Here is a 25,803-nt window from a genome sequence, read left to right on the forward strand (position 1 = left end):
AAATAGATAGATATATAAAATAAAATAAAATAAAATAGCATGCTTGAGTCTATTTATTTCCCACCATAGATGCTGAAGCATGGATAGCCACTCACAGCTGTGGGATACAGATGTGCCCAGTCATTATAAATGGGCAGTCCTGAATGCTATTATGGAGCCTAAAACCCTGCAAATATTATTGTGGAACATTTGGGTTATCAATAGGTTGCTATGCTTGATATAACTGGTGGCCTGGGTCTGGGACACAGATTTCCTACTTAATGACAGGACACCTGGGCACTATTGCACCCACAGTGTCATCCTTATCTGTTTGGAATATACAGCTCTCCTTCTACAACACCATAGGCTAGGAATATTATATTATCCTGAGCAGCCATCAGGACAAACAAAAGGGGATGTGGTCTTGCATTTCCAGTCCTCCCTTCTACCCCTAAGCTACCTTGACCATAATTAAAATGCCCAACTGGCAGCCCAGCACATAGTTAAATGTGCCCTCAAGCACCCACCCTACTTTGCACATCTTTGTGATATCCTTCCTGATGTCAACCTATGTCTCCGTGACCTGAATCTGACTTAAAAGTTGTTCTGGCCCAGGGAGCCAGCCGCCACATGGCAGGTGATGACCACAGTCCATCCAGACACTACCTCCTGGAGGATGACCACCCAGTTACCCACATCATCCACCAAGGTGCCCCCTGCCAGAGCACAGCACCTTCCCTTAGGGGCTCCCCAACTGAGCTTGTTTCACATACCTGAAAGGGGTGGCCACCAGACCAGACAGCCAAACTTATGTCTCTCTCTTCCTCCATCCTCCCCATTGGGCACAACGAACCTCATTCCTATTGTGGCTAGAACTTTCCCTTGTGGGCCTCCCAAAGCAAGCCTACTGCTTACAGCCATCCAATGGCTGGACCTCACACAATGTGGAGCCTGCTACCTGCCCCCATGAGCAGGTCACCCCTTTATTTGCACCACAAAACCACCAATACCAAACACTACCGATCTAGGCCCCTGGGATTGCCCTATCCTATGCTGGGCCAGACGGCCGGGGCATTGACTGACGTTATCAAGTCTGGTCGCTGGCCCGGATCCAGCATCTATCCAGATGGACATGTGGATCTTTGTATCTTCATAGGCCTGCATAGCATGGCCCATGGCATGGCCCACCCCAGATATTAAAGGAACATGAGAGAGTAGACACCCCAGAGAAACCTGATTGGCCTGTTCCAGTCCCCCAGATAACTCCTTTCTCATGTCCCAACTACCTAAGCTGTGACAAGCTCCGTAACATTTTTCTGACCGCTCTGCAATCAAACTGTCCCGGTCATAGTCTCCAGTTGGAGACTTCCTACCCATTGCCTTAGGTATGAGTGTGAAGTTTGGGGACAGAGGAGTGGGACTAAGGGCTCACAATATGATCACACAGGGAAAACTAGCAGATGCCACAGAGAGAGGCCCAAGGTTCTATCAGCCCTCTTAACACAAAGAGCAGCAGCACTTAAAGCTTTCCCTGAAGGGCAAAATCCCAACTGCCAGGGTGGCAGCTGAAGGACTAGCTCCAGATGATTTGCTAGCTGCCCAGGAGAGTGCCCCAAAGGACATACTATACCCTGCTCTGTGTGAATAAATAGCAGGCAATAATCCAAATAGCCTAATGGAAGTACCACCAAACCCAAAACAAATTTTCCATGTAGTACCCTGAACTCCCTAGGACTTGGACGTCACCTACAACTGGAGGTGACCTTGTTTCAGGGGGCCTTCCTGCCAGCAAGTGGACTTTACATACTGAGCTGGCTATGCAAAATTGGTACAGTCTACATATAAGTATATTAGCAAGAGTCTGCATTAGCAAGCACAGTAAACCAAATGTTAGGGAGTGTATTTTGAAGAAATTGAGTTGGGTGCAAAAAGTTGCTCCCAGTAAAATGACATTCAGCCAAACTGTTAACACCCACCGGGGCAGAAACCACCAGATGCCGCAGCCGCACTACATCTGCTACACCTCGTAAGTCACATGCAAGAAAATCTGCCCTTGCCCTTTTGGATTGTCTGCCCCCAGCTTGGCCCCCACCAGAACAGATCACTCACAATTACTCTGCCCCCTGTCCCCTGCCTCTCTGTATTATTCAACAGGTCGGTGGGCTCCTGTTCTATATCTGGGTCCCGGGGACCAGGCTCACTCTCTTGCTGAGATGTCAGGGAGCCCTCTTGTCAGTGGGCCCCTCACCCAGGGGCTCCCCTCTCGGCCTATGCCTGCATAGGTAATAAACCTTTGAAACACTTGGATCACTGGCTCAGGTGTGATGTAATTGGACACCAAATGCCTTTAAATGAGAGAGAACAGCAGATCGGGTCCTTTCTCGGAAGATTGTGATAGTCCAACTCAGCGACTGCACCTCTAACCCCTGACCCCCAGGCCAGATCCTTACTTGGGCTGTTCCTTGCCAGACATACCTGCTCTGCTTACTGGGTGGGTTAAGAAAGCTGGCCTTGAAGTCACTGGCTGCTAATTCCTATTCGGTCCTTAGTAGCTCTGTGAGCTGGAGCAAGTTCCTTAGCCTTTCTGTGATTCAGTTTCCTCATCTATAAAATCATGATCGAAATACTTATCTCATTAGGGTGTTGAAAGGACCAAAAAAAACCACTTTATTAAAGCTCGTAGTACAAGCCTGACACAAAGGAAGTTCCCAGGTAGTCACTTATTGATGAGGCAACTGGATTTCTGCCTCTTCCAGGAAGCCTTCCGTGCCTATTCCTACTCTGATTTCTCCTTAATCCAGTCTGATTGCAGTTTGGGTCAGAACCTCACTGTTGATTGTGTATTTGTTGTGCATTACATTTGTGTTCATTCTGACTTCCAAGTAAGAGATAAAGGTCCTTGGAGGGAGGGGCTACCATTTTACCTGGCTCTTCTGATGACTTGCTGTGTCATCTTGCTTTCTTAACTTTCTCCGGATTTTCTTTCTCTGGGATGGCATATTTGCACACATTTGGAATGTGTGCCAACGTGTCCCCAACCCACAGCCTCAGGAGTCACACCAGTATTCTGTGATGATCCTCCTCCTCCCAAGAATCTGGGTCTAGACTCATAATCCTAACAGAGTGCTTTGGACAGTGTCAGTAATTTATCTGATAAATGTGTATTAAGTACTTACCAGGTAACACCCTCTTGTTCAGTGTCTAGGACATAAAACTTTGGATGTCTTATCCCTGCTCTTATGGAACTTATCCCTTAGTGGAGAAGAAAGATAATATGCAAATACAGAAATAAGAAAATAGCAGGCAGTGACAAATATAATGATGAAAATGAAATAGTGTGTTAGTGCCCGGGGAGGAGGCTGCTTTAGATTGGATATCCAGGGAAAGACCGTCTCGTCTTTTAGCCTGGATATTTTGACCTGGTACATTTGGTATGGGCCTATGAAAATGTGTTGTTAACATGCAAATGTAGGAAATTTGAGCCACATTGGCATGTTGAATAAGAGGAAGGCACAGAGTCACAAGACTGAGGCTTAAAACCCATCGCCTGCACTTGTGTAGTTTTGTGGCTCAAAGTTACTGAATTTCTCTGACTCTCAGTTTTCTTCTCTGTAAAATTGGAATACTACTACTACTGATCTCAGATGGTTGTTATCAGGACTAAGTAAAATGAAGTATATATAAAATGTCTGGTACATAGTAGGTGTTCAATAAAAGGTAGCTATTATCTGCAATGACAGGCCCATCTATTCATAACCGTAATCATGTGTCAGAATTACTCAAAAGACAAATCCAAGAGCTGCCCCTTACTAGGTAACACAGCTTCTGTGTTGACTTTTGCCTAATGAGGCTCTTCCTCTTGAAAAATAAATTCTCAAAAGACCTTCTTGCGAGCAAGAATGCCAGAGTCTAAGGAGTGAGGGTCCTGTGGCTCGCTAGTCTAAGCAGATCTGGAAGGGCTTTGGCCAAATTGCCTCTCCTGCCAAATGGGAACCTGGCTACCCGCCCTTTCTAACTCCTGGGGGACTTCGGAGACTCCAAGCCACGAGAGATTTGCAAAGTGTGCGACAGGCACAGAACACTTGCTTTCTGACCAGCCCCAGCATCCAGCTGAAAGGCCACGTGACCGCGGTGAGGATAACTGATGCACCAGCCTTGCACATTTGGAACAAGGGCCACTCCTTCACATTTACAAGCTGGGCCGGTAGGGTACGTGAAGAAGAAGGAGGAAAAAACAGTCGGCAGGAAGCAGCCTCTTCAACCAGCAAAGAAACCGTTAGAATCCATCCCTGCACCCTGAAGCCAGAGTGCGCCTGCCCCACCCAGGCGCGATTGGGGACACTCGCTATCAGAAAGCCCAGGGGTATTTTTCCCTAGTTTATCAGGGACCAGTGGAAACATTTCTCTAACTGAAGATAAAGACTCTTTTTTTCCCCCCTCTCTCTCTTTCTCCTTTCTTCCAGCTACCTAAACTGAGGGCACCTCTCATTTTCTTTCAGTAACGACCATTTGGAAAAGAAGATTATTTTTCAACCTGGACTTGAAGTAACTGGTGACGAGGCAGGTAAGGTGGGTTTAATTAATTCATTTGTTCCTTCCTTCCATAAATATGTAATTGGATGCTGACTGCATGCCACACGCTAGGCTAAGGCTCTTGGATTCCGTTCTGAGCAGAAGGAGCCTGCAGTCTTTGGGAGAGCCAGGCTGCACTTAATAATCCCAAAATGTAGAATCGCAAATTAGGATCTGAACTTGGAGTGGGATTGTATACATTTGAGCTGAGAGATTGTGTGTGTAATAGTCTTGGGGACTTGGCTTTTGCCCTCCAAGTGGGTGTTTTCGGGGTTAAAAAGATGGCTCAGGGCCTGGAGGATCCACTGCCCCTCCACGCCAGTCCTGTTTCCCACCCCAGGTCACCATTGCTTGTCCCTGGTGAAGGTGAGGATGGAAATGCCTATAGGAGTGACAGAGAAGCTGGCATAAACCTGCCAGGACCGCCTTCAAGATTCAGTTCACTTTGCAGAAGTTGCCAGATAAAAGATATTTCCAGATGGAGGGCCACGTAGAAAATCCAAATGAAATATTTTTTAATAGCTCTTCCTTTGCAAGATATGACCCAAGGCGGCCTTCTGCAACGTGATGGGAAGCACTGTAGCTTGAAAGCCTGCAAGGAAGTGAGCCGGCCCACGAGCAGCCCCAGAGCCTCTGGAAGGGGGCTGTGGCCTGAACGGGCATTAAAGATGCTCTGCTTATAGGAGACTTTTTCTCTCCCACCACCCCCAGCCGAAACAGAGCCCGAGTACCTGCTTTGCTCTAACTCCGGGATCCTCAGAGTGGAGGGCAGGTATGTAGAAGAGTGTGCTAAGTTCCTTTAAAGATGTGGCTTTATGTAATAACAAACGGAACCATTTTCCCTGTCCTTGGAGCCAAGTGGGCTTCTGCAAAGAAGGTTATCTGACACTTGGGGAACTGGCTTCACCGTAGCACTAGGGTGGTCGAGTGGGTCCACAGATGAACATGAGAAGATTGTGAGCTCTCTGAAACAACACATAAAATTCTATATGTAAAAACAGAGGTGCATCTAGGGAATCGTCTTAAATTTGCCAGGTTTTTTTGGCCTTAGTAAAATATCCATCATAAAATTTACTATTTATCCACTCCCAAGTGTATAGTTCAGTGGCATCGAGCACATTTATGTTGTTGTGCAGCCGTCACCACCATCCAGCTCCCGAATGTTTTTTATCTTCCCAAACTAAAATGCTGTTCCCATTAAACAATAACTCTGCCCTGTCCCCAACCCCTGGCAACCACCATTCTAGTTTCTGTCTCTATGAATTTGACTGCTCTAGTGACCTCATAAAAGTGGAATCATATAATCTTTGTCCTTTTGTGACTAGTTTATCTCACTTAGCTTAATGTCTTCAAGGTTTCACTCATGTTGTAGCATGAGTCAGAATGTCTTTCCTCTTTAAGGCAGAGTTATGTTCCATGGTATGTATATACCTCTGTTTTTGTAAATCTGTCTATTGCTAGATACTTGGTTGTTTCTACCTTTTGGCTGTTGTGAATAATACTGCTATGAACCTGGGTGCACAAATATTTGTTTGAATTTTTGTTTTCAATTCTTTTGAGTAAATAGCCAAAAGCAAATCATATGGTAATTCTATTTTTAATTTTTTTTGAGACAGAGTCTCGCTTTGTTGCCCAGGCTACAGTGAGTGCCATGGCATCAGCCTAGCTCACAGCAACCTCAGACTCCTGAGCTCAAGCAAACCTACTGCCTCAGCCTCCCGAGTAGCTGGGACTACAGGCATGTGCCACCATGCCCGGCTAATTTTTTATATATATATTAGTTGGTCAATTAATTTCTTTCTATTTATAGTAGAGACGGGTCTCACTCTTGCTCAGGCTGGTTTTGAACTCCTGACCTCGAGCAATACGCCCGCCTCAGCCTCCTAGCTATTTTTAATTTTTCGAGGAACCACCATACTGTTCCATAATAGCTGCATCATTTTATCTTCCCACCAACAATGCACAAGTGTTCCAATTTCTCCAGATCCTCACCAACACTTGTTATTTTCTTTTTTTTCCCTTTATAATAGCCATCCTAACAGGTATGAAGTGGTATCTCGGTGTGGTTTTGGTTTGGATCTCTAATTATTAGTGATGTTGAACATTTTTTCATGTGCTTATTGGCCATTTGTATATATTCTTAGGAGAAATTAATATTCATGTTCTTTGCTCATTTTTTAATTGGGTTGTTTGTTTTTTGTTGTTGAGTGGTAGGAATTCTTCATATGTTCTGGATCTTAATCTCCTATCAGATATATGATTTTTAAATATTAATATATTCTCCCATTCTATGGGTTGCCTTTGCATTTTACTGATATTATCCTTTGATGCATAAAAGTTTTAAATTTTGATATAGTCTAATTTATCTATTTTTAATCTTGTTGCCTGTGCCTTTAGTGTCATAGCCAAAAAATCATTGCTAAATCCAACGTCGTGAAGCTTTTCCCTTATGTTTTCTTCTAAGAATTTTAGAGTTTTAATTGCCAAGGTTTTAAGAGGTCTGTGACTAATAATCCATGGACTATCTTCAATACTGATTCTGGGGAGACCTTCTTCACCTATATAAAGACCCTCGGCCTTTTGTGAATATCCACATGAATGTAGGAGTTGGGACAATTGATAACATGGATGTGATATTTGAAGCCTTCAATTCAAAAGGAATTATTAAGTATCTCCAAATTTTTTATCAGTATCCTGGGAGCTAGTGAAGATGAAAATCATGTTTTCTCTTCTCCAAGAACTTAAGGCATCACGCCTCTTTTGAGGTGGTGAGATGGTGCACACAGGTGAAATTATTGCACTGCAAGGCAGAATCTAATGAGGCACCTAACCAGGCTCTAGATCCAATAGCCGTGAGAACTCAGAAAGGGATCACCACCATGAGCTTCAGAGGACAGAGATATCTTGGGTCTAGGGTAATAGACAAGATTTGGAGAGGCAGAGAGGACTGTGGTAATCATTGCCGTTTACTGAGCACTTACTATGTGCCAAGCACTGTGCTCTACCACTGCACACGTCATCTCAGTTACTACTGCTAATTCCGTATTTATCATTGTCTCTATGTTATCACTGCAAGCACAGAAGCCCAGAGATTTGCCTAAGATTGCCCAGATAGTAAGTTGTGAAGCAAAGACTCGAAGCCAATTTTATTTATCTCGAAGCCTCTACTCTTAATCACTCTACTATGCTAGCACTGAAGCTTTGCAACAGGGACAAAGCAGACGTCCCAGACAGAGAGAGGAAAGAGTAAGACAGTGCACACAAATGGGCATGAGGAGGGTGTTGGAGATGAGAGAGGAGAGCAGGCTGGATGGGAAGGTTCAGAATCTAGGCTTATGGGATACAAAGTTGTACCAAGGGATTATGGGGCACCTTTAGTGAAAGCACGGGAACTGAGCACTTGGTTTCTCCCTGCTAGAATGACTGAATCACACAGAATCCACTCTAACCTTCCAGTCCACCTCTTCCCTCAATAAAAATGAGAAAATTGAGATTTCAAGAGGCATAGCCACTTGCAGATGGTCACAGGCAATAGGGAGCCATTGTAAATTCTTGAGCAGGGTGGTGACAGAGAAGAAAACAGTGTTCTGGATTGTTAGTTTGGCAGTGAGACATGAGGGGAGACTTAAGGGAAGCAGAGGAAACTGGCAGGAGGGAGTGAGCAGCTCTGTCCCTGTTTTTTGCTGAAGGACGCCTCCCTCAGCAGTGGGCATTTCTAGGGAACACCATGGCTGAGATTCCACCTCTACTCCTTGCTGAGGTTTGTCACTCAGGAAGATGTGGAAGCAGGTTGTGGGGGCAAGTGTCATCAGGAAAGTCAGAATCACCTGCCCATGCCAAGCTCAGTGCTCTCAGCCAGGCCCAAACGCTGGGAAACACAGCTTCCCCAGCGGCAGGCTGGCACCGTCCCCTCTTGCCCCAGTGGAAGGCCTGTCTGGGGTGCAATGTCCCAGACCAGAGACCCCTGACGCTGAAGAGCCAGTGGCCAGGACAGGCTCCCAGCACCGTCTTTATGTTGCCTTCCTGAACGTGAGGCCGGGCCAGGCCTCTGTGAACACAACCTACCTGTCCCATGGGGGTCACCATACCAGGAAAGGGAAGGCAAGAGCCCCCCAACCCCACCTGCTTGGGCTAAGCCCTTGCATGGCAGAGCTCCAGTTATCCATCAGTGTCCAGCCAAGGAAGCCCTGCCCTGCTTAACTATTCTCCTCTGAGCTTCTCTTTGCTTAATCAATTCTAATAGTAATTGCCATAGAGCACTTACTCTACGTTGGTCACTGTGCTAACCATTTGGCACGTACGGTCCCATTTTAATTCTAACAGGCCTCTGATGGCGATATTATTGTTTGTATTTCGCATGTGATGAAACTGGAGCTCAGCGCTGGGAAATAATTTGCCTAAAACCACAGAGCTAAAGGAGCCACTACTCAAACATAAGCCGGTCTGTCTCCAAAGCCTGGGCTTTACCCCATTGGATTCTACCCTTTGGGAGAAGGGGCCCTGCAGTGCGAGGTCAGATTTCAAAGAGTGGCCTTGCTGTTTCCCGACACCTGTACATTGGTACATTCATTTTTTTCAGCAAATATTTCTTGGCCACCAGCCAGGTGTTAGGCACATTCTTGATGCGGAAGACACAACCGGGAACCAGTCGGAAAGAGCTGCTGCCCTCAGAGAGTTTACATTTTAGCTGGGAGGAAAGGTCAAACAAGACACACCATAGCCACTCCAAATGCATGTGTAGTAAAGAAGAAGTAGTGATGATACTGGGAAGAAAAACAAAGCAGGATAAGGCGGGTGGAGAGTGGTGAGAAGTAGGATTTTAAAAGGCCCTGCTGAGGATAAAATATTTGAACAGAGACCTGAATAAAAGACATGGGACCTGCACTTGAATGTTTATAGCAGCACAATTCATAATTGCAAGGCTGTGGAAACAGCCCAAGTGCCCGTCAATCCAAGAATGGATTAATAAAATGTGGTATATGTATACCATGGAGTACTATTCAGCTCTAAGAAACAACGGTGATATAGCACATCTTATGCTTTCCTGGTTAGAGCTGGAACCCATACTATTAAGTGAAGTTTCCCAAGAATGGAAAAACAAGCACCACATATACTCACCAGCAAATTGGTATTAACTGAGCAGCACCTAAATGGACACATAGGTACTACAGTAATAGGGTATTGGGCAGGTGGGAGGGGGGAGGGGGGCGGGTATATACATACATAATGACTGAGATGTGCACCATCTGGGGGATGGTCATGCTGGAGACTCAGACTTTTGGGGGGAGGGGGGAAAGGGCATTTATTGAAACCTTAAAATCTGTACCCCCATAATATACCGAAATAATAAAAAAAAAGACATGGGAGCCATGGGCTGACCCAGGGAAAGAGCATCTCAGGCAGAGACAAGAGCAAGTGCCAAAGCCTCCTCCAGCGGGGGTCAGCCTGGTTTGTTCTGAGGATCAGAAAGGAAGCCAATGTGGTTCAGGCAGAGAGAGCAGAGGGCTGTGCTACCCCGAGGACGGACAGGGAGTGGAGCCAGAGACTAGGGCCTTCTGGGCCACAGTAAGGAGTTTCGATTTCAGATGTGCTGTTCTCCAGGGTCCCGGGCACCGTGCGTGTCACCCAGGTGTGGTGCCTCTGCACAGCTGCAGAGAGGAGAGAGAGCACATGAACAAAAGCACAAAGACAGCTCACTGGGTCAGCGTACTCAGCTCTGATTCCTTCCTTGAACTCGAAGCAGGAAATAAGTCCAGGGTCCAGTACCCATGAGAGAAGGTGGTGGAAGGTTTGATGGTGGCCAACATGGAAGGAGCTGTTGACTCTGTATGTCTCATTTGCCTTGTTCATCAAGGGGTTTGAATTATCAATGGGTTTTCAAATAGTTTAAAATTGGAATCTCTTTATATAAGCAAAATCTTTCATAGAAGCTTACCGTATGTCAGCTTCGTCTCCAGGGACCTCATATGCTTTATTTTGCAGAATCCTTATAAAATCGTTATGAGATAGGTATGCTTAATGTTCCCACCTTACAGATGAGGGAGCTAAAGGGCAGAGAAGTTGGGCAACATGCCCAGGGTGGGAGCAGGTGTGGGCAGAGCCTGCTAGGGAGGCACTTGCAAACCCCTACCCCTCCCAGAAGCAAGCCAGAAATTCCATTTCTCAGGCCCCTTTCACTAGGACTTGCGATGAGCTTCATTCTGCTAAGACCTCGCTCTGGAATTGTGACCTTTTGGGGCAGCTCCTTTGGCACTGTGTTTTGCCTCTTTTCTTAGTTGTAAGTGGTGGTTTGGAGGTTGTTGGAAGGGGGAAATCAGATGAATAAAATCAAGGAGGTGGCTGAAACGGCAGTGTAGCAGAGAGGTAATGGAGCTGTCAGTCTGTGTCATGGGCACAGTCCTGCACTCCTGGCTAAAAGATGGGGGCTCCCCAAGCCTGGAGCCTGCTGATGCCTTTGATAAAACTTCAGCTCTTGCTACAGCACCCCAGTGTCAGCATTCTTTGGCAGATGTCCTGATTGGCTGGGAGGTTGTTGCTTCCTGATACAGTGGTGATTAGTTCTGAAAGATGGGGTAATAGCCACATCTATCATTTCTGGGCATTTACCATGCATCGTCATTGTGCAAAGCATTTTCACACGTATCATCCTACTGAGTTCTCTGAAAACTCCCATGAGGTGAGCAGGTACCCTGGTGACCTCATCCTAGTCCTCCCCCTGTTGACCACTACTATTATCTCCATCCTCCATTTGACAGATAGAGAAACTGAGGTTCAGAGAGGTGAAGTAACTTCCCCTAAATCACACAGCTAATAAACACCTGTGCTATGTCTGGCTGACTTCAATGCTCATTCTTCTAAGACTCAGCTGATATGGATTTTTAAAACAATTTATTTTGGGCTCTTTGCTACTGTATAGAACACCTGAGTTATTTATCACTAAGGTTACTAATAATTCTGTGAAAACATATCTATCAGCTGGCCCTGAAATGTCCTGAAATGAGTTTGAGAGCCAGATGACTGTGACAATTGAATAGTTTAAAGAATTTTGCATGGAAGCTGAAGCCATATTAAGATAGATCTTTATTTTTGTTCCTGTGTGTGAATGTCACAAGTAACAAGGCATATGTTGCAACTTGGTTTCTAATGACTAAAAAAAAAGAGAGACAGTGGGGCAAATTGTCATTGTTGGCATTTTCCCAATGATATTTGCATTTTGGTTTCTATCAGAAGTCCATTTTAGCAGAGAAATGTAGCTTTAGTCACTAGAAACTGCTCTTCCCTAGGAAATAATCATAAACGTAATAAGCAAAAAGAATAGAAAATGCCCTCAGGAAAAATATGACCCATCTGAGTTCAGATTCATTGTGCAGATTGATTCATTCTTTTTCTGACATTCTTATTCAGGAAGGGAAACTTGAAAATGTTCTAAATTTTAGGATATTTAAGATTTGCAAGGAGTCAGGGGAGAGGGAGAAGGAAGTAAATTTCAGTCCCATGGGGCAGGGATCAAGGACAGATTTCCTCAACTCTTAAGAACCATTTTACATGTTCAAATCACCTCGCAGTTCCTGAGTTTCCTCTGCATAAGGCACATACTGGTTGCTATGGGAGGATACAATAAGGTCATGATTGCTTTAAAATTATTCATAATAAAAACACATTTTGAGACTTGATTCTAAATGTTAAACTTAAATTTGAGCAATTTAATTGTCCGTTGAATAGGAATGAAATCCCACTGGTAGGCAGTTATTTCTTACAACCACTGTGTGTGAAATTGAAATCTTAAGATACCATTTCAAATATTCACCTTCTCTAAGGAAGTTCTCCCCAAAGAGTTGTGAAAGATAAGAAACTGACCCAAAGTCATATGCAGTAATCTCTTTTACTTACAAACAGGTCAAAGCAAAAGCATATTATCAAAAGGAAACTTTATGTCCAAATTTGGCCATTCTGTGGTTACCTCTTGGAACACAAGGATATATTTATTTTAACAACTGACTTGAGCCCCATTCAAAACTATAGCAAGGAACACAGTAAATTTATCAGATTAAATATTTAATAAAACAAGCAACTGTAAACATATCATCTACTCCCTAAGGTAAAGAACATTAAAATGGAAAATGCTTATATGTTGTGTTTAGGAGGAGAAAGGAGTGAGGGCCCTGGTCTGTTTGCTTTATAAAAACAGGAAATAGATTTTTAATTTGGATGGGAAATTCTTATTTTAAATTCTCATTTCAACTTTAACTTTAATTTCAAGCTCTTTTAAAATTATCTCAATGATGTCTTTTGCATAATATAACAGCCACCATTTATGAGAGCTTACTATATGCCAGGTGCCTTCTATGCAATCAATCTCATATCTATTATTAGCCCCATTATAAATCTATGTGCCATACTTTGCATGCATTAGCTCATATAATCCTCAAAAAAACCTAAGCAATAAGTCCTGTCATCTCCATTTTACTGTTTAGCAGTTAAAGTCCTGCTCTTAGGCCAGGTTCTCACAGGTGTCAAGGGCGGGTTAGAACACAGGCAGTCTGACTCTGGAGCCACTACCCAATACTACCTTCTCAGACTTATTTTCCTAGGCCATGCTACCTGGTAGGTAAGAGCCTAAATAAACCCAGGCAGTCAAGTTCCAGAGTCCCAGCATTTAACCGCCACGTTGACTGGTTATGTGTAGTTAAAACTGTTCATCACAACCTGTATGTTTATTTTCATCTCTGGTAGAAATGAAAGTAGAGTGGTAGCTTACATATTTATCACATAATTTAGGCTCACCTAAAAATTATGGTGATTTTCTTTTTTTTTTTTTAATTAAAAACACGGATCTGATCAGGAAAAACATTTTCTATATACCAAAGGCCCAGCTTGGACCCAAGACTGCTCTTAAGGCTTTCTCCCACACACACACACACACACACAAACACACACACACACACGCACACACACACACACATGCACAAATGTTAATTATACCCACTAGGGCCCCAGCCTTAGGACACAGGGACAAGAAAATGACAAGAGCATGCAGGCAAGAGTAGATTCCTGGTTATACTGGTAACAAGCCAAGGAGGATTTGGCTCTGAACAGGGAAGACGAAGTGTCCAGGGGTTCACTTCTAACTTCAGCCACCACCTTTCAGGGTGAGCTAAAGGTCGTCAAGTGTCATCTTTAAAATGGGAACACAGTGCCTATGCCTATGATCCAGACTGTTCTCATAAAACTGGATTCTGAACGGATTGGGTAGTTTCCTCTCTGCACGCCTTATGACTGGCATCATGCACAAACAGGCCCTCAGTAACACTTCCTGAGAACAGGCATCTTCAAGGCCCAGGAGAACCGAAGTTTTTTTCTATGGAAGGGCAGACTGCTAGCCTCCTCCTCCTCCCTTCTGCATTCCTCCCTCTTCCTAGAATGGCGTTGGAGGGGAAAGCTGAACCCCCAAATCCAGTCTGCCTTCTTTCTCTTTGCCTGCCCCAGGCCAAAATATTCTCCCAGGTACCGTTCTTGATCACTGGAAAAGCACTTTCTCTCGTCGGGTTATTACTGGCATTGGGAAGGGGGCAGTTTAACCGCAGGAGTGAGCTTTCTGGAAGGTACTGAGGGAGGGGATTCTCCCGCCAGCAGACGGAGAGGAGACCCGGACCAGCGTGGTCTCTCCCAGCCACCCTCCCTCGGGATTAGCTGCCCTGGCACTGCTCGGGCGCACCCAGCCGGCGCGGTCCCGGCTCGCGCAGCTCCACCGCCCCTCCGGAGCGCGGCCGCAGCCCCCAGCCCGCAGCCGGCAGAGCCGCGCTGTCCCGGCGTCCCCGCGCTCCGCGTCCGAGGAGCTGGCACCTCGAACCCCGGGCGGGCAGGAAAGCCACTCGGGACACTTGCATTTCTGCAGGTGCTTATTTCACATTCTTGTCTGTCCTTGCTTGCTAGAGCTACCGGTTAGTTACTTGCAGCCTTAGTAAAATCATAAAGAAAAGAGAAGACTGGAAGCCCTAAAAATTGATTTAGTGACTGCCCAGCCTCCTGGCCAGGGAGAGTGTTCACTGAGCGGCTCTCCCGGTCCCCGACGCTGGCCCCTTTAAGAAGCCAAGTCAGTCCTGCTGCTGCTGTTTGTATTGCTAATACCCAGGAGCCCCGTTAAAAAAAAAAAAAAAAAAAAGGGAAAAAGGGGAGGGGGGCCTGGGCAGCTGTCTCTTTAAATGTGATTTCCTTCTATTGTATTTGAATCGTGATCAGGAAAAAGGAAATGAAACCAGAGACAGAGGGAAGCTGAGCGAAAATAGACCTTCCCGAGAGGGGAGGAAGCCCGGGGAGAGGCGCGCGGTCCCCTGCCCGCCCGGCCGCCGCCCCCTCTCTGCCCTGGGCGGCGAGCTGCGCCCGCGACGCGGCCGGAGGTGCGAGGGGCGCGGGCGGCCGGCGGGCGCGCACCATCCCCGCGGGCGGCGCGGAGCCGGCGACAGCGCGCGATCGGAGCCGGGCGGCGGCGGCGGGACCGGGATGGAAGGTTAAGTCCTGAGCAGCAGCAGCAGCTGCAGCCGCCCGGGCCAGGCTGCGCGCCCCGGCCCCCGCCTCGGCCGCGGCGCGCCCGCAGCCCGGTGATTCGCTCTCTCTCTTTGGCGTTTGAAGGGAGCGCGGTGACTGTCCTTGAGCGCGGAGGGGCGAGCTCGCCGCCGGAGCGCCGGAGCAAGCGGAGGCGCAGGAGCGGCGGCGGCGCCCGAGCACCCGAGGGGGTCCGAGCCCCGGCAGCCGGCCAGCCCCGCGCCACAAAGGGAGCGCCCCCGCCGCCCGGCACGCCGCCTCCCTCCCCAATGTCCTCGGCCATCGAAAGGAAGAGCCTGGACCCGTCTGAGTAAGTGTGGCGCCCCTGCCACCCATAGTGTCCACGGCCTCGCGCCCTGGAGCGGCGGCGGGCGGCGGGCGGGGGCGGCGCGGGCGGCCCTGGAGGGGCTCTGGGTGCGCGCCCATAGCGTGCCCTTGGCCCGCTCTGCCCTGCGCGGGGCTCCCCCTTCCCCGCGGGTGACTCCGGGGGACTGGGAGAGGGACTTGGCGGCGGGCGGCCGGGAGAGGGGATCGGCCGGCCGGGAGCTTCTGCTTGCCCCTCCAGGCTACCTGGGACGCTCCCCAAAGCCACCGCGGGCCAGAAAGTTTGCACAGGAGCAGGCACAGGGGGAGCTTGGAGGCGCGCAGGTGCAGTCCGGAGAGCGTTCAGGGCTTGATTCTGCCCCCTTCTCGCGTCTCGCTCCTTCTCGGCCCTCTTTCTCTTTGTCCATTTGGTCTTGGAAAGGGGAACATTCCAACTGGAGGCCTCCGGGGGTCCCCGACTGCACCTTTCTCGGTCCGCAGGTGCAGCGGCTGCCAGCTGCGCGGAGCTCTCTCCGGCTTCCAGAGCCTTCTAGAGCAGCTAAATCCGGAGTAAATCTGGGTACATGTACCCATTGGGGTCCACTGATGGGGGCCTGTGAACCTCAAAAGTTAGTGCACTATTTTGTGTATAGATGAATTTTTCTGAGGAGCGATCTCATAGTGTTTACCATAGTCTCAAAAGGGTTTTGGGGTCAGGGAATCAGAGCTGTAATGAGCATCTGCGCATCTGTTTTCTCAGCCTCATACTGGTATGGAATGTTCTCCTATTCCCAACCTATACCCCGAACTCATTCTTTCCTGTTAACACTAGGAGCTAGGGTTTTTTAAGATATCATTTTCTTGTCAATGCAAATGCCCCTTTAAGAGTCATTAGCTGTCTGGTTTTGAGAATTTTTATTCCTTTGAAGTCCCCTTCTAATCCTTTGAAGGGATTTGTTACACAAGACCAAAGGAGCTGGTTAATGACTTGTCCATTTGTGCTTTTAAAGAGGCATTTGTTTTGTTTTTTCCTTTCCTGCTTTAAAAGAATTATGCTTTCCTGCTTGAAGTACCCACCCTCCACCCCCTCCAATTTCAGCTTTCTATGGTGTTTATTTACCTGGGTTTTACCCTCAGTTAAGGGCATAAAAGCTCAGCATGTTCTCATAAAACACAGGAAGTACCACCATCCAATGAGAGTATAAACATCACTGTTCAGCCTTGAAGGTTAAGACCCGGGTTCTACAAGGAGCTAGGTTCCTTATAACAAAAGCCCAGCTTCCTTAAACAAATTCCCAGGAGAAAAATAACATTCCTTTTAAAAAGTATATGTCTGTGCAACAATGGGTTTAAAGGGTGGTTTGTTCACTTTTTTAATAAAGTTGGAATTACAACTGAGCTCTGAGTTTCACAAGACAAGATGGTAGCACTACAGTAAGGGAGTGAATTGGATGAATTGGTGCCTAATGCCTTTTCAGTCAGCAGAACTTTGTGACTAATCCTTTTAAGAGAAGATAAATCTGGAGGTTTCAGTTCCTGAAGGAAGTTTGCTCTTTTCAAAGTTTGTGCATTTTCACTGAGGTTAGAAAATGGAAACATCCTAACACAGCAGGCACCTGCTGATGGAGGCGCACCTAGACCACCCTTCACCTCACTGTTTGCCCAGAGAAGATGGGTTCTAATCAGAGATGTACAAGCTGGGTGAGAAATTGCTGCAGCACATATTTCCCTCCACCTTCTGCCTTGGAAATTGTTGAGAAATTATCCCAGAAATCCAAGCCGGAGTGATATTCAGGTATAATATTCAGGGTAGACTCTGGGAGAATAAAAAATATTAATTCGAGGGTGAATCCCATTCGGTCATTGTCTTGGATTGTCCACCAAAGATAATGTGATATTACCATTCATTCTAGAAAGATAGATTAGATGGAGCCAATATCTTATCCTTTCCTTCTCTATCTCATCTGAGGCCTTCAGGATAGCACTTTTCCTTTGCATTCCTACTGCGGCCCACTATCCAGCTAGATGCTTCTTTGTGGACTTAGTCAAAGCGCACCTTGGGTCATTACAATCAGCATCTCTCCAAATTACAGATAGAGACTTGCCTAGGCATGCAGAAATGAAACATTTAGGCAGAAAAACAGGCCAGAATTTCGTGAACAGAGAGATTTCCTCACCGTGCAATTGGTGGCCCCTGCTGCCTCCCTGTGAGTAACTGGAGCACTTCATTTTAATTCCAGGCAGTTTTGCTCCAGCTATGTGCAAATTCTCTTTCACAGCTGGTTGGCAGCATCGGCATCGGAGCATCCAGTGTGGTTCCATGAGGCTCCATGAGTGTTTTTGAAAGCTCAAAGTAAGACGGAGGAGCTGTGGCAGGAGAAGAGATGCAATTGAGTTGATGCACGTGAAGAGGTCGGGATATTAGTTATTAGAAGGGAGGCAAGAAGTTCTTATGTATAATCTTTAGAAACAAAGGAAAGTAAGTCAGGCTTTAGTGAATTCTTAAAACTATGGTCTTTTTTTTTTTTTTTTTTTTTCTTTTGAGACAGAGTCTCACTCTGTTGCCCGGGATAGAGTGCCATGGCATCAGCCTAGCTCACAGCAACCTCAAACTCCTGGGCTCAAGTGATCCTCCTGCCTCAGCCTCCCCAGTAGCTGGGACTACAGGCATGCGCCACCATGCCCGGCTAATTTTTTTCTATATTTTTAGTTGTCCAGCTAATTTCTTTCTATTTTTTTTTTTTCTTTTTAGTAGAGATGGGGTCTCACTCTTGCTCAGGCTGGTCTTGAACTCCTGAGCTCAAAGGATCCTCCTGCCTCAGCCTCCAGAGTGCTAGGATTACAGGCATGAGAGCCACCGCACCTGGCCTAAAACTATGGTCTTGATTTTGTTTTTCAAAGAAACTGGCTTGAGCTTTCCATTTCCTTATTCTAAACATGATAATCTCATGAAGCGCTCCTATACTCTATCTACAAAATATGGGCTTGCTTTTAGCATTCCTGAATGAATATTCATAGGGAATACTTCACACTTTACCTGACAGAGTCACCTGAAGTTGTCAGAGTGTGTCATAAACAGGATCACCTGAGCCTCTCCTCCCTAAGGATAGTGGGTGCTAAGGTTTGTGAGCACAGGCCAATTAGGACACAAGGTCACCTGGTAAGTTAGTGCTAGCTAGAAATAGGAGACACAGATTTATAACTCCAAGGTACCCAGGAGGAAACTCCCTTTGGGAATTTCACAGTTGGAAGAAGGTCCATTTTTTGAAATATTTTTAAAAATAAATTTGTGTCTGAGTAGGGTTCCAGAGAACACTTGTTAATTATTACGAATCAACAAGTATCAAGTTTTACCTGTGTCCCATTTGGTGTTGGAATCATTCCTTCCACTCCCCTGTTTTCCTTTGGCAAAGTTATTTATTTTAAAATATAAAACAAAAGTATTCAGATTCCAGTGAAGCAACGTGAACGGCTGGCACAATGCATGGCTTTTTAATGAAAGAACATGTATCCCAGGCCCACTATTAACTAATTGCCTTGGTTGAGATTTCAGTGTCTGTTTAATTGCCTTCTACTCTCTTTAAAATAATCATTGCCCTGTCCTCATTTTTGTTTCTAAATCAACTTTATCCAAATCAGTTTCACTGTTGTAAAAATTTTCAGGTGCGGAAAGAAAGGTCTATTTGATGTCCTTCATAAGTTTGACAATGGCCTTATATCTAGGACTTTTCTCCAAAGATACATTGAGTAAGAAGGATGGGATGTGGAATTTCTGTTTAAAAATAAAATGAAAAAAATAAAATAAAATGAAATAAGGAGAATTCCTCTTATATCATGATGAGATTTTTATGTTGGAAAGAGAAAGCAACCTAAAATAATTTTTGGTCCTCTTCTTTCTTCTTCAGCCCTGCTTTTGTGCGGTTGGGAAGGGCTGGAGAGAGAGTGGCATAGACTCAGTAGGGAGTTTGCAGATTGTGGGCACTCTGGGCATAGTCCCAGGTGCCTCCTCTGAGGTTAAGCAGTGCCCTTGGGTGCTGGGTGTGGGAGGAGGAGAGAGAGAACTGTGAAGATAGAGGAGAGTCTGAGGGGAGAGTGGGAAAAAGCAGAAGCAAGAGCAGAGGTGCCCAGGTGGTGCTGGGCGTGGGCGTGGGGTACAGTGCCACCTGCCGTTGCCTTTGACGCCTCTTGGTGGCCTGCGTTCACTTAGAGAATCTAGGTGTAAGGTCTGACTCTATCTTGTCTTAACCCAAACTTGGCTAGGGCTCTCTGCAACATGGCCAAGAGATGTGTTGCCCCGTCCCTTCTCCTTATGTCACCAAAAGGCAATCGAGGGAGACTCCCTGTCTGGCCCAGAGCGAACCCTGACCTCCAGTGCTGGTCTCAGCCGTGAGGTCGTCCCTAACGCTTGGCCTTGTCTCCAGGGAACCAGTGGACGAGGTGCTGCAGATCCCCCCATCCCTGCTGACATGCGGCGGCTGCCAGCAGAACATTGGGGACCGCTACTTCCTGAAGGCCATCGACCAGTACTGGCACGAGGACTGCCTCAGCTGTGACCTCTGCGGGTGCCGGCTGGGCGAGGTGGGGCGGCGCCTCTACTACAAGCTGGGCCGGAAGCTCTGCCGGAGAGACTATCTCAGGTACCGTCCAGCCGCCCCCCTGGGGCCCTCAAGGCGGGGGTCGGTGGGCCACAGACACGTGCACCTGTGACTGCCACTCCTACTCTCGGCTTGGACACCGCCTGCCCAAAGAGGCTGAGCTGTGCAGGCTCAATCTCAGCTCCCCATGCAGAGAAGCAGTTGGCTTTTCTTCCCGTTTGAGAAGCAAGTCCCCAGGGATATGTTCCTATGTGGTAAAATACTGATGTTTTTAAAGGCAAGAGAATGACAAACACAAAACTCAGGACAGTAGTTCCCTGAGGAGCGGGCAGTCATGGGGGTAGGGTCAAGGAGTACGCATAGAGGGTCATAGGAACTGGGGGTGTTTTAATTTATACATTTGGGGGTGGGTTCTTAGGAGCTCATTGGAATGCTTCAAAACATATATAATAGGTCATAAATATTTTTTTGTATGACTCCAATATTATGTGATGAGAAATTTAAAAATAGCACACTGTTGCCATGGAACTCTAAGCCTTGACTCTCCTAGGGGGAAGGTGGTATTGAAGGACATAAGGGCAGAGGCCCCGAGTCAGTTGTAGGTTTGAGTCCCCCATTGCTTTCTAGCTCCGTGACCCTGGGCAAGTTACTAGCCTCCCTAAGTCTCGGTAAAGTGGGGATAATAATAGTACCTACTTCCAAGGAAGTGGCAAGGATTAGATAGAACAACACATGCAAAGTACTTGGCTTGGTGAGTGAGTGTCAAATAGTTGTTAGCTGCTCTTATAACTTACCCTCGTGACATGATCATTAAGTATTTTCCAATTGAATGAATGAGGAGATGGAAGAATGGAAGGGTGAAATAGGAACTTGACAACGCCAAGCGAGACAGGGGCCAAGGACAGCTCCTATGCTCTGGGTTATACTGTTGGCCATCTGAATATTCCAGCACTCACCAATTACCTTTGCCTGGAATGTTCTAGCATTTCTGTTTGCATCTTAGCTGTTGTGGAGGTAACTCTCCCTGTGCCCTCTGCTGTCAGATCTGCTCAGCTCTGTAGCTGTCGGTTTCTCACCGTCTTCCTGCGGCCGGCCGGGGGTCTGTGAAGCATGCGTCCCTCGTACATTAGGACGCTCCAACCCCTGGAAGCTTGTTTAGACTTCAGTGCCCTCGACTGCTAGGCCAGCTCTTCCTCCCAAACCTGCCTTCAGAGCATTTTACATTAAAAAAAAAAAAAATCTGCAGGCAATTCCACAGTGAAGGAAGCTTATCTGTTTACCCAAGGACTGATAGACTAAGCTTTTTCCCTTCCTAAATTTCCTGATAAAGTCTTTTCAAATTTGGTGATTCCAAGAAAATAAGTAGGGTTTTTCAATGATCACGATTATAATGTTGGTCAATTGTCCTTTTTCTTTCTTAAGTTACAAGAAAATAGAACTGGGTTAAATACAGACCTGGTTTTGCTCGCTCCCTCTTTGCCAAGGCAGTCAGAAAGCAGACGGGTAAATGACTCCCCTTGGGCCCCTGACTACATCCCTGTCAAATCATTTGAATCTTATTAAATGAAGTGTGGATAGAGTAAGGTCAAAAGAGCCCGGGCTTCTCTCTGTCTCTGCGGTTTTATATAACATTCAAGCATAAAACCAGTGCTGCCTGGGCTTGTTAATCTTTTCCATTTTCAAAAAGGCGAGAGAAAAAAAAATAGTCTGGGAGAACCCAATGTTAATTAACTTGTGTCTTGGTGACATGAAATAATTCTTCTCCCTGCCACATTCCTAGGCAACATGTTAATTAACTGTGTTAGCGCAGGCGGTTCCAGCCATCCTTTAATATTTATATTATTGTTATTAAAATGGGCAGCAGAAGGCTTAAGACTTGACACCTCTTGACAGAGGAGAAAAATTGTTTTTGCTTTGGGAAAGGTCCTTTAGCCACGGACTTGTTTACCTGCCTTCTTAGCATCATTTAACATGGCAAGTTGGAGGAGTGACTACCTGGGCCCTCTGATGGGGTGCAGTTCTTCTACCCCCCAGGATGCCTTTTCCCCATGAGGATAGCTGATGGCTGACTCACCTGTGACAGTCCTTTTCAGATATGGAGCCTCAAATATTCATGAGAGCCCCATTCAGAAGCCCTGCCACCGTTGTCTTGTATTGTTGGGAGCCTAACAGCAGCTGTTAATGTCTGTGCCCAGCCCAGAGCCCCTTGGATCCCTTTTTACCAAATGTTGTGTGCTTGGGGGGACCCCCCCACCCCCAGTAGGTTTACTCTCAACAACCAGTACCTGCATCTATTAGAGCCAGAAGTATGCCCCCCAGACTCCCCAGTTGACCTTAACCAGTCACAGACACTGCAGAAGTGCCAAAGCCACTTGGGTGTCACTTGCACTCTAGATTTCTTGCCTTCTGAGGGACTTTGCCTGAGGTTGCAACTTGCTGGGCTTCCTACCCTGCACCCTTATAGGTTTTTCCTGAGAACACATCCTTAATCAATCGCTTGCACAGAAATGCAGCCTGAGACCCCAGTCCTTGGTGCCAGAGATGGGCTAATGCTCAAGTTAGGTGTCAAGTCCAGGTTATTTTACTGACGTTAGAATCTCAGAATACCAGAGCCAGAAGGGGTTACCGGGGCCCTCTCTTCCAGTTCCCTTGCTTTACAGTTTACGACACACAAGCCCGGTGAGGGGAAGTCATTTGCTTGGGTCACCTAGCTAATTAGAGGTAATGCTGGGACCTGAACTTGTCTCCCAAATATTGGTCCTTTGTCCTTCCCTTCATTAGCTGCCTGATGTGTATTGTAATTTACCCCCTGACTTTCCCTTAATAAGCTCCCTCCTTCCTTAAGGATCTCACGCCCCAGGCAGTTGGATTCACTCCACGCACACTGTTTCTCAGTCGTTTATCCTTGCTCAGGCCAAACTGAACTTACTGAACAGTCAGGAAACCAGAACTGTCTTTCCACTCTGTGACCTCCACTGTGGCAGTTACCTACAGCTTCACCATCTGCTGGGTTAGGATAAAATGTCTTCCCCAGTAATGAGTTTGCTCCCAGGCGGTGCTTTGAAAACACTCAGGGATCTTGAAATGGAAAGAGGGATTCAGAGGGAAATTAGCCGGCCCTGGCTCTGACAATGAGCTCTCTGCTCACAGACCATCTCTTCTTAATTACATTAATTTTGCCCAAATGTTGCAAAATTTGTCATCTGCCCTTATCTCCCCTACAAGCTCTCAGAACATTACCAATTGATTCTCTGATACTCTGAAGTGAATAAGAACTTGTGATAACAAGAAGCATTTACCTAAAACCGTCCTAAAGGTTTTATTTGGAAACCACCTGCTAGCGTGCTATGTTAGCTGCCGCGTGTGAAAATTACTTCCTGCAGCGAGACTGGCGCAGTTGGGAATACACCCGAGTTGTGTTAACACATAACCAACGTTGGCTTAGCTGTTGACCACCGGTGCTCTGACATGCTCGGTTTGTTCCTCTAACAGCGAGCGGGGTAGATGCTATGACCGCTGCCACTCACTGAAGCTCAGAGAAACCAAAGGTCTCACCAGGGTCACTCAGGTACTCAGGGCTGGCCCTGGACATTGCAGCTGGCTCTTCTGAGTCCAGTGCTTGTGTTATTCCCATTTCACAGCAGGTTCTCAAACTTCAGCCTGCATCCGAGTCCCCTGGAAGTGTCATGAATACACAGACCGCTGGGCCTTCTCCCCAGAGTGTCTCAGCTGGGTGGGGGCAGGGGAGGGCAGAGAATCTGGATGTCTAACCAGCTCCCAGGCGATGCTGATGCTGCTGGTCCCAGGACCCACACTTGGAGAACCACTGCGCTGAGTTCGACTGTGTTGCACCCCCACCCTGACACTGAATACAGCTTGAAATTAGTGACTGATCTCCAAGGCTTAGGAGACTCCTGATTTAAATGTCAGAAGAGAAGTTTCCCCTGAAATTCATGCCTGTGGGGCAGTGAGAACCAAAAATTAAGATCTTCCAGTCCTTGCGGAGAGATGCTGTTAGCCTTGCAGATCTCTTCTGTGGAACTCCCTGTCTCCCAGCGGCTGGGGCTCCAGCGAGTGATCGGGTGGAGATGTGCTTTGCAGCTTCTCAGAGGTATTCGAAGCCAGCCCTCCCGAGGGTGGAGTCAGTGGCTGTTGACATGATTGAGTTTGGGAGCCTCAGAAGGACGCCCACTGCATTGCGTCCTGGTCAGCTCTCTCTCAAAGGGGCCCCAAGGGTCTTACTCCTGCTCCTCTTAGAGTACCTGCCTGAGCCTATATCACAGATTGTGCCAGCTGAGAGTCTCGTCAGTGAGGCAGGGCCCCGGCAGCCTAGGGGAACGGTGAGTGGTTTCTGGAGACAGGAAGAGGGCTCAGAAAAGGGAGGAGTTACGTTGGACCCACGTGCCAGCTTCATCCCAGTATCCTCTGCCTGCTGGGGGACAGACCGCGCTGGCTGGCCATAAATTTGGGTTCCATCGTTCCTGGCTCCTTGACATCCTGGAAGTTCAGCTTCCTTTCTAGAACTGGTCCCCACACCCTGTCTTCCAGGATTGTCCCTGCCACTCACTGTCTTCTTAGCTTTTCTCTCTTTTTGCTCCAGGCTTTTTGGCCAGGATGGTCTCTGCGCATCCTGCGACAAGCGGATCCGTGCCTATGAGATGACGATGCGGGTGAAGGACAAAGTGTATCACCTGGAATGTTTCAAATGTGCCGCCTGTCAGAAGCATTTCTGTGTGGGCGACAGATACCTGCTCATCAACTCCGACATAGTGTGCGAACAGGACATCTACGAGTGGACTAAGATCAACGGGATGATATAGGGCAGCCAGCACCTGAACACGCTCCGAGTGTTCGCTGAAGACACCCTTTACGGGGTCTTCACTCGTAGGCACTTTGGGGGTTTGAGGGTGGGGCGAGGCATATTTTAGGTGATGGTAGACCCTTACTGGGCACCAAGGCATAGCATTCAAGTGACATAATGCAAGGGCCAAGACTTGGAGGGGGCAAAATCACCAGTTCTTAGGGAGAACTTAGGGTCACAGCCTATGCATAGTAACTGACATGATTAGCAGAAGAAGGAACATTTAGGGGCAAGCAGGCACTGTGCTTTCGTGACGGAATTTTACACCTGCAGATAGGGAGTTGTATAAAGACTTGTTATGACTTTGACGCTTGCCAACTAGAGATGTGCGATTGATTTCTTTTCTTCCTGGGTTCTGTAACAACCCTGTTCCAATCACTGTCCTCCACACAAGGGAAGGACAGAGAGGAGAATGCTCATTCTTTTTTTCTTGGCCACCTTCCCAAGGCCCGTAAGCTTTGGACTCCCCAAGAAAAACTGCATGGAGACACATTTCAGTTGAGAATGGAAACCACCACTTTTCACCAAACAATTATTTAAAGCAATGCTGATGAATCACTAAGTTTTTAGACACCTTCGTTTTGAGGTGAAGAGTTCCACAGATTGTTTCTATACAAATATAAATCTTAAAAAAAAAAAGTTGTTCAACTATTTTATTATCTTAGATTATATCAAAGTATTTGTTGTGTGTAGTAAAAAAATAAAAACCCAACTCTGCAGACTTAATAAAAATGACAGACTGAGACGCAATGTGGTTTATTTGATAATGACTTACAATTTGGGATGGCAGGAAAATGGCCTGCTTTTTCTATTGTAAAGGAAAAGTAAATAAGCAATTTACTTTTAGGTCAAATAAAAACTTCCATTTATTGCAAGGGTTTATGTGAGGCAGGCATGTTTCTATATTACTGGCAATTATGTAACAGGTCATCATGTAGCTCAGAGGGATGT

At 46.7% G+C, this 25,803-nt stretch overlaps 1 protein-coding gene across 3 annotated transcripts; it reads left to right on the forward strand.

Moving 5' to 3' along the window:
• Positions 1 to 5,945: 5,945 nt before the first annotated feature.
• On the forward strand, positions 5,946 to 25,597 carry LMO2 (LIM domain only 2). Of its 3 annotated transcripts, none has more exons than XM_012739899.2 (4): positions 5,946 to 5,970; positions 15,181 to 15,403; positions 19,818 to 20,033; positions 24,592 to 25,597. In XM_012739899.2, the coding sequence occupies exons 1-4, from the start codon at positions 5,961 to 5,963 to the stop codon at positions 24,809 to 24,811; spliced, it is 669 nt and encodes a 222-aa protein (XP_012595353.1). In that variant the 5' UTR covers positions 5,946 to 5,960; the 3' UTR covers positions 24,812 to 25,597. The 3 variants fall into 3 exon arrangements, with proteins under 3 accessions (XP_012595353.1, XP_012595354.1, XP_012595355.1); XM_012739900.2 differs by lacking the exon at positions 5,946 to 5,970 and adding an exon at positions 14,790 to 15,058; XM_012739901.2 differs by lacking the exon at positions 5,946 to 5,970 and adding an exon at positions 14,896 to 14,948.
• Positions 25,598 to 25,803: the final 206 nt, after the last annotated feature.

This window comes from Microcebus murinus, chromosome 4 (assembly GCF_040939455.1).
Source record: "Microcebus murinus isolate Inina chromosome 4, M.murinus_Inina_mat1.0, whole genome shotgun sequence".
Lineage (NCBI taxonomy): Eukaryota > Metazoa > Chordata > Mammalia > Primates > Cheirogaleidae > Microcebus > Microcebus murinus.

Excerpts from the sequence above, each read along its gene's own strand:
- LMO2 (XM_012739899.2), top strand. Across the intron at positions 15,404-19,817 it reads AAGAGCCTGGACCCGTCTGA|GGAACCAGTGGACGAGGTGC; the intron begins GTAAGTGTGGCG and ends CCTTGTCTCCAG. Across the intron at positions 20,034-24,591 it reads TGCCGGAGAGACTATCTCAG|GCTTTTTGGCCAGGATGGTC; the intron begins GTACCGTCCAGC and ends TTTTTGCTCCAG.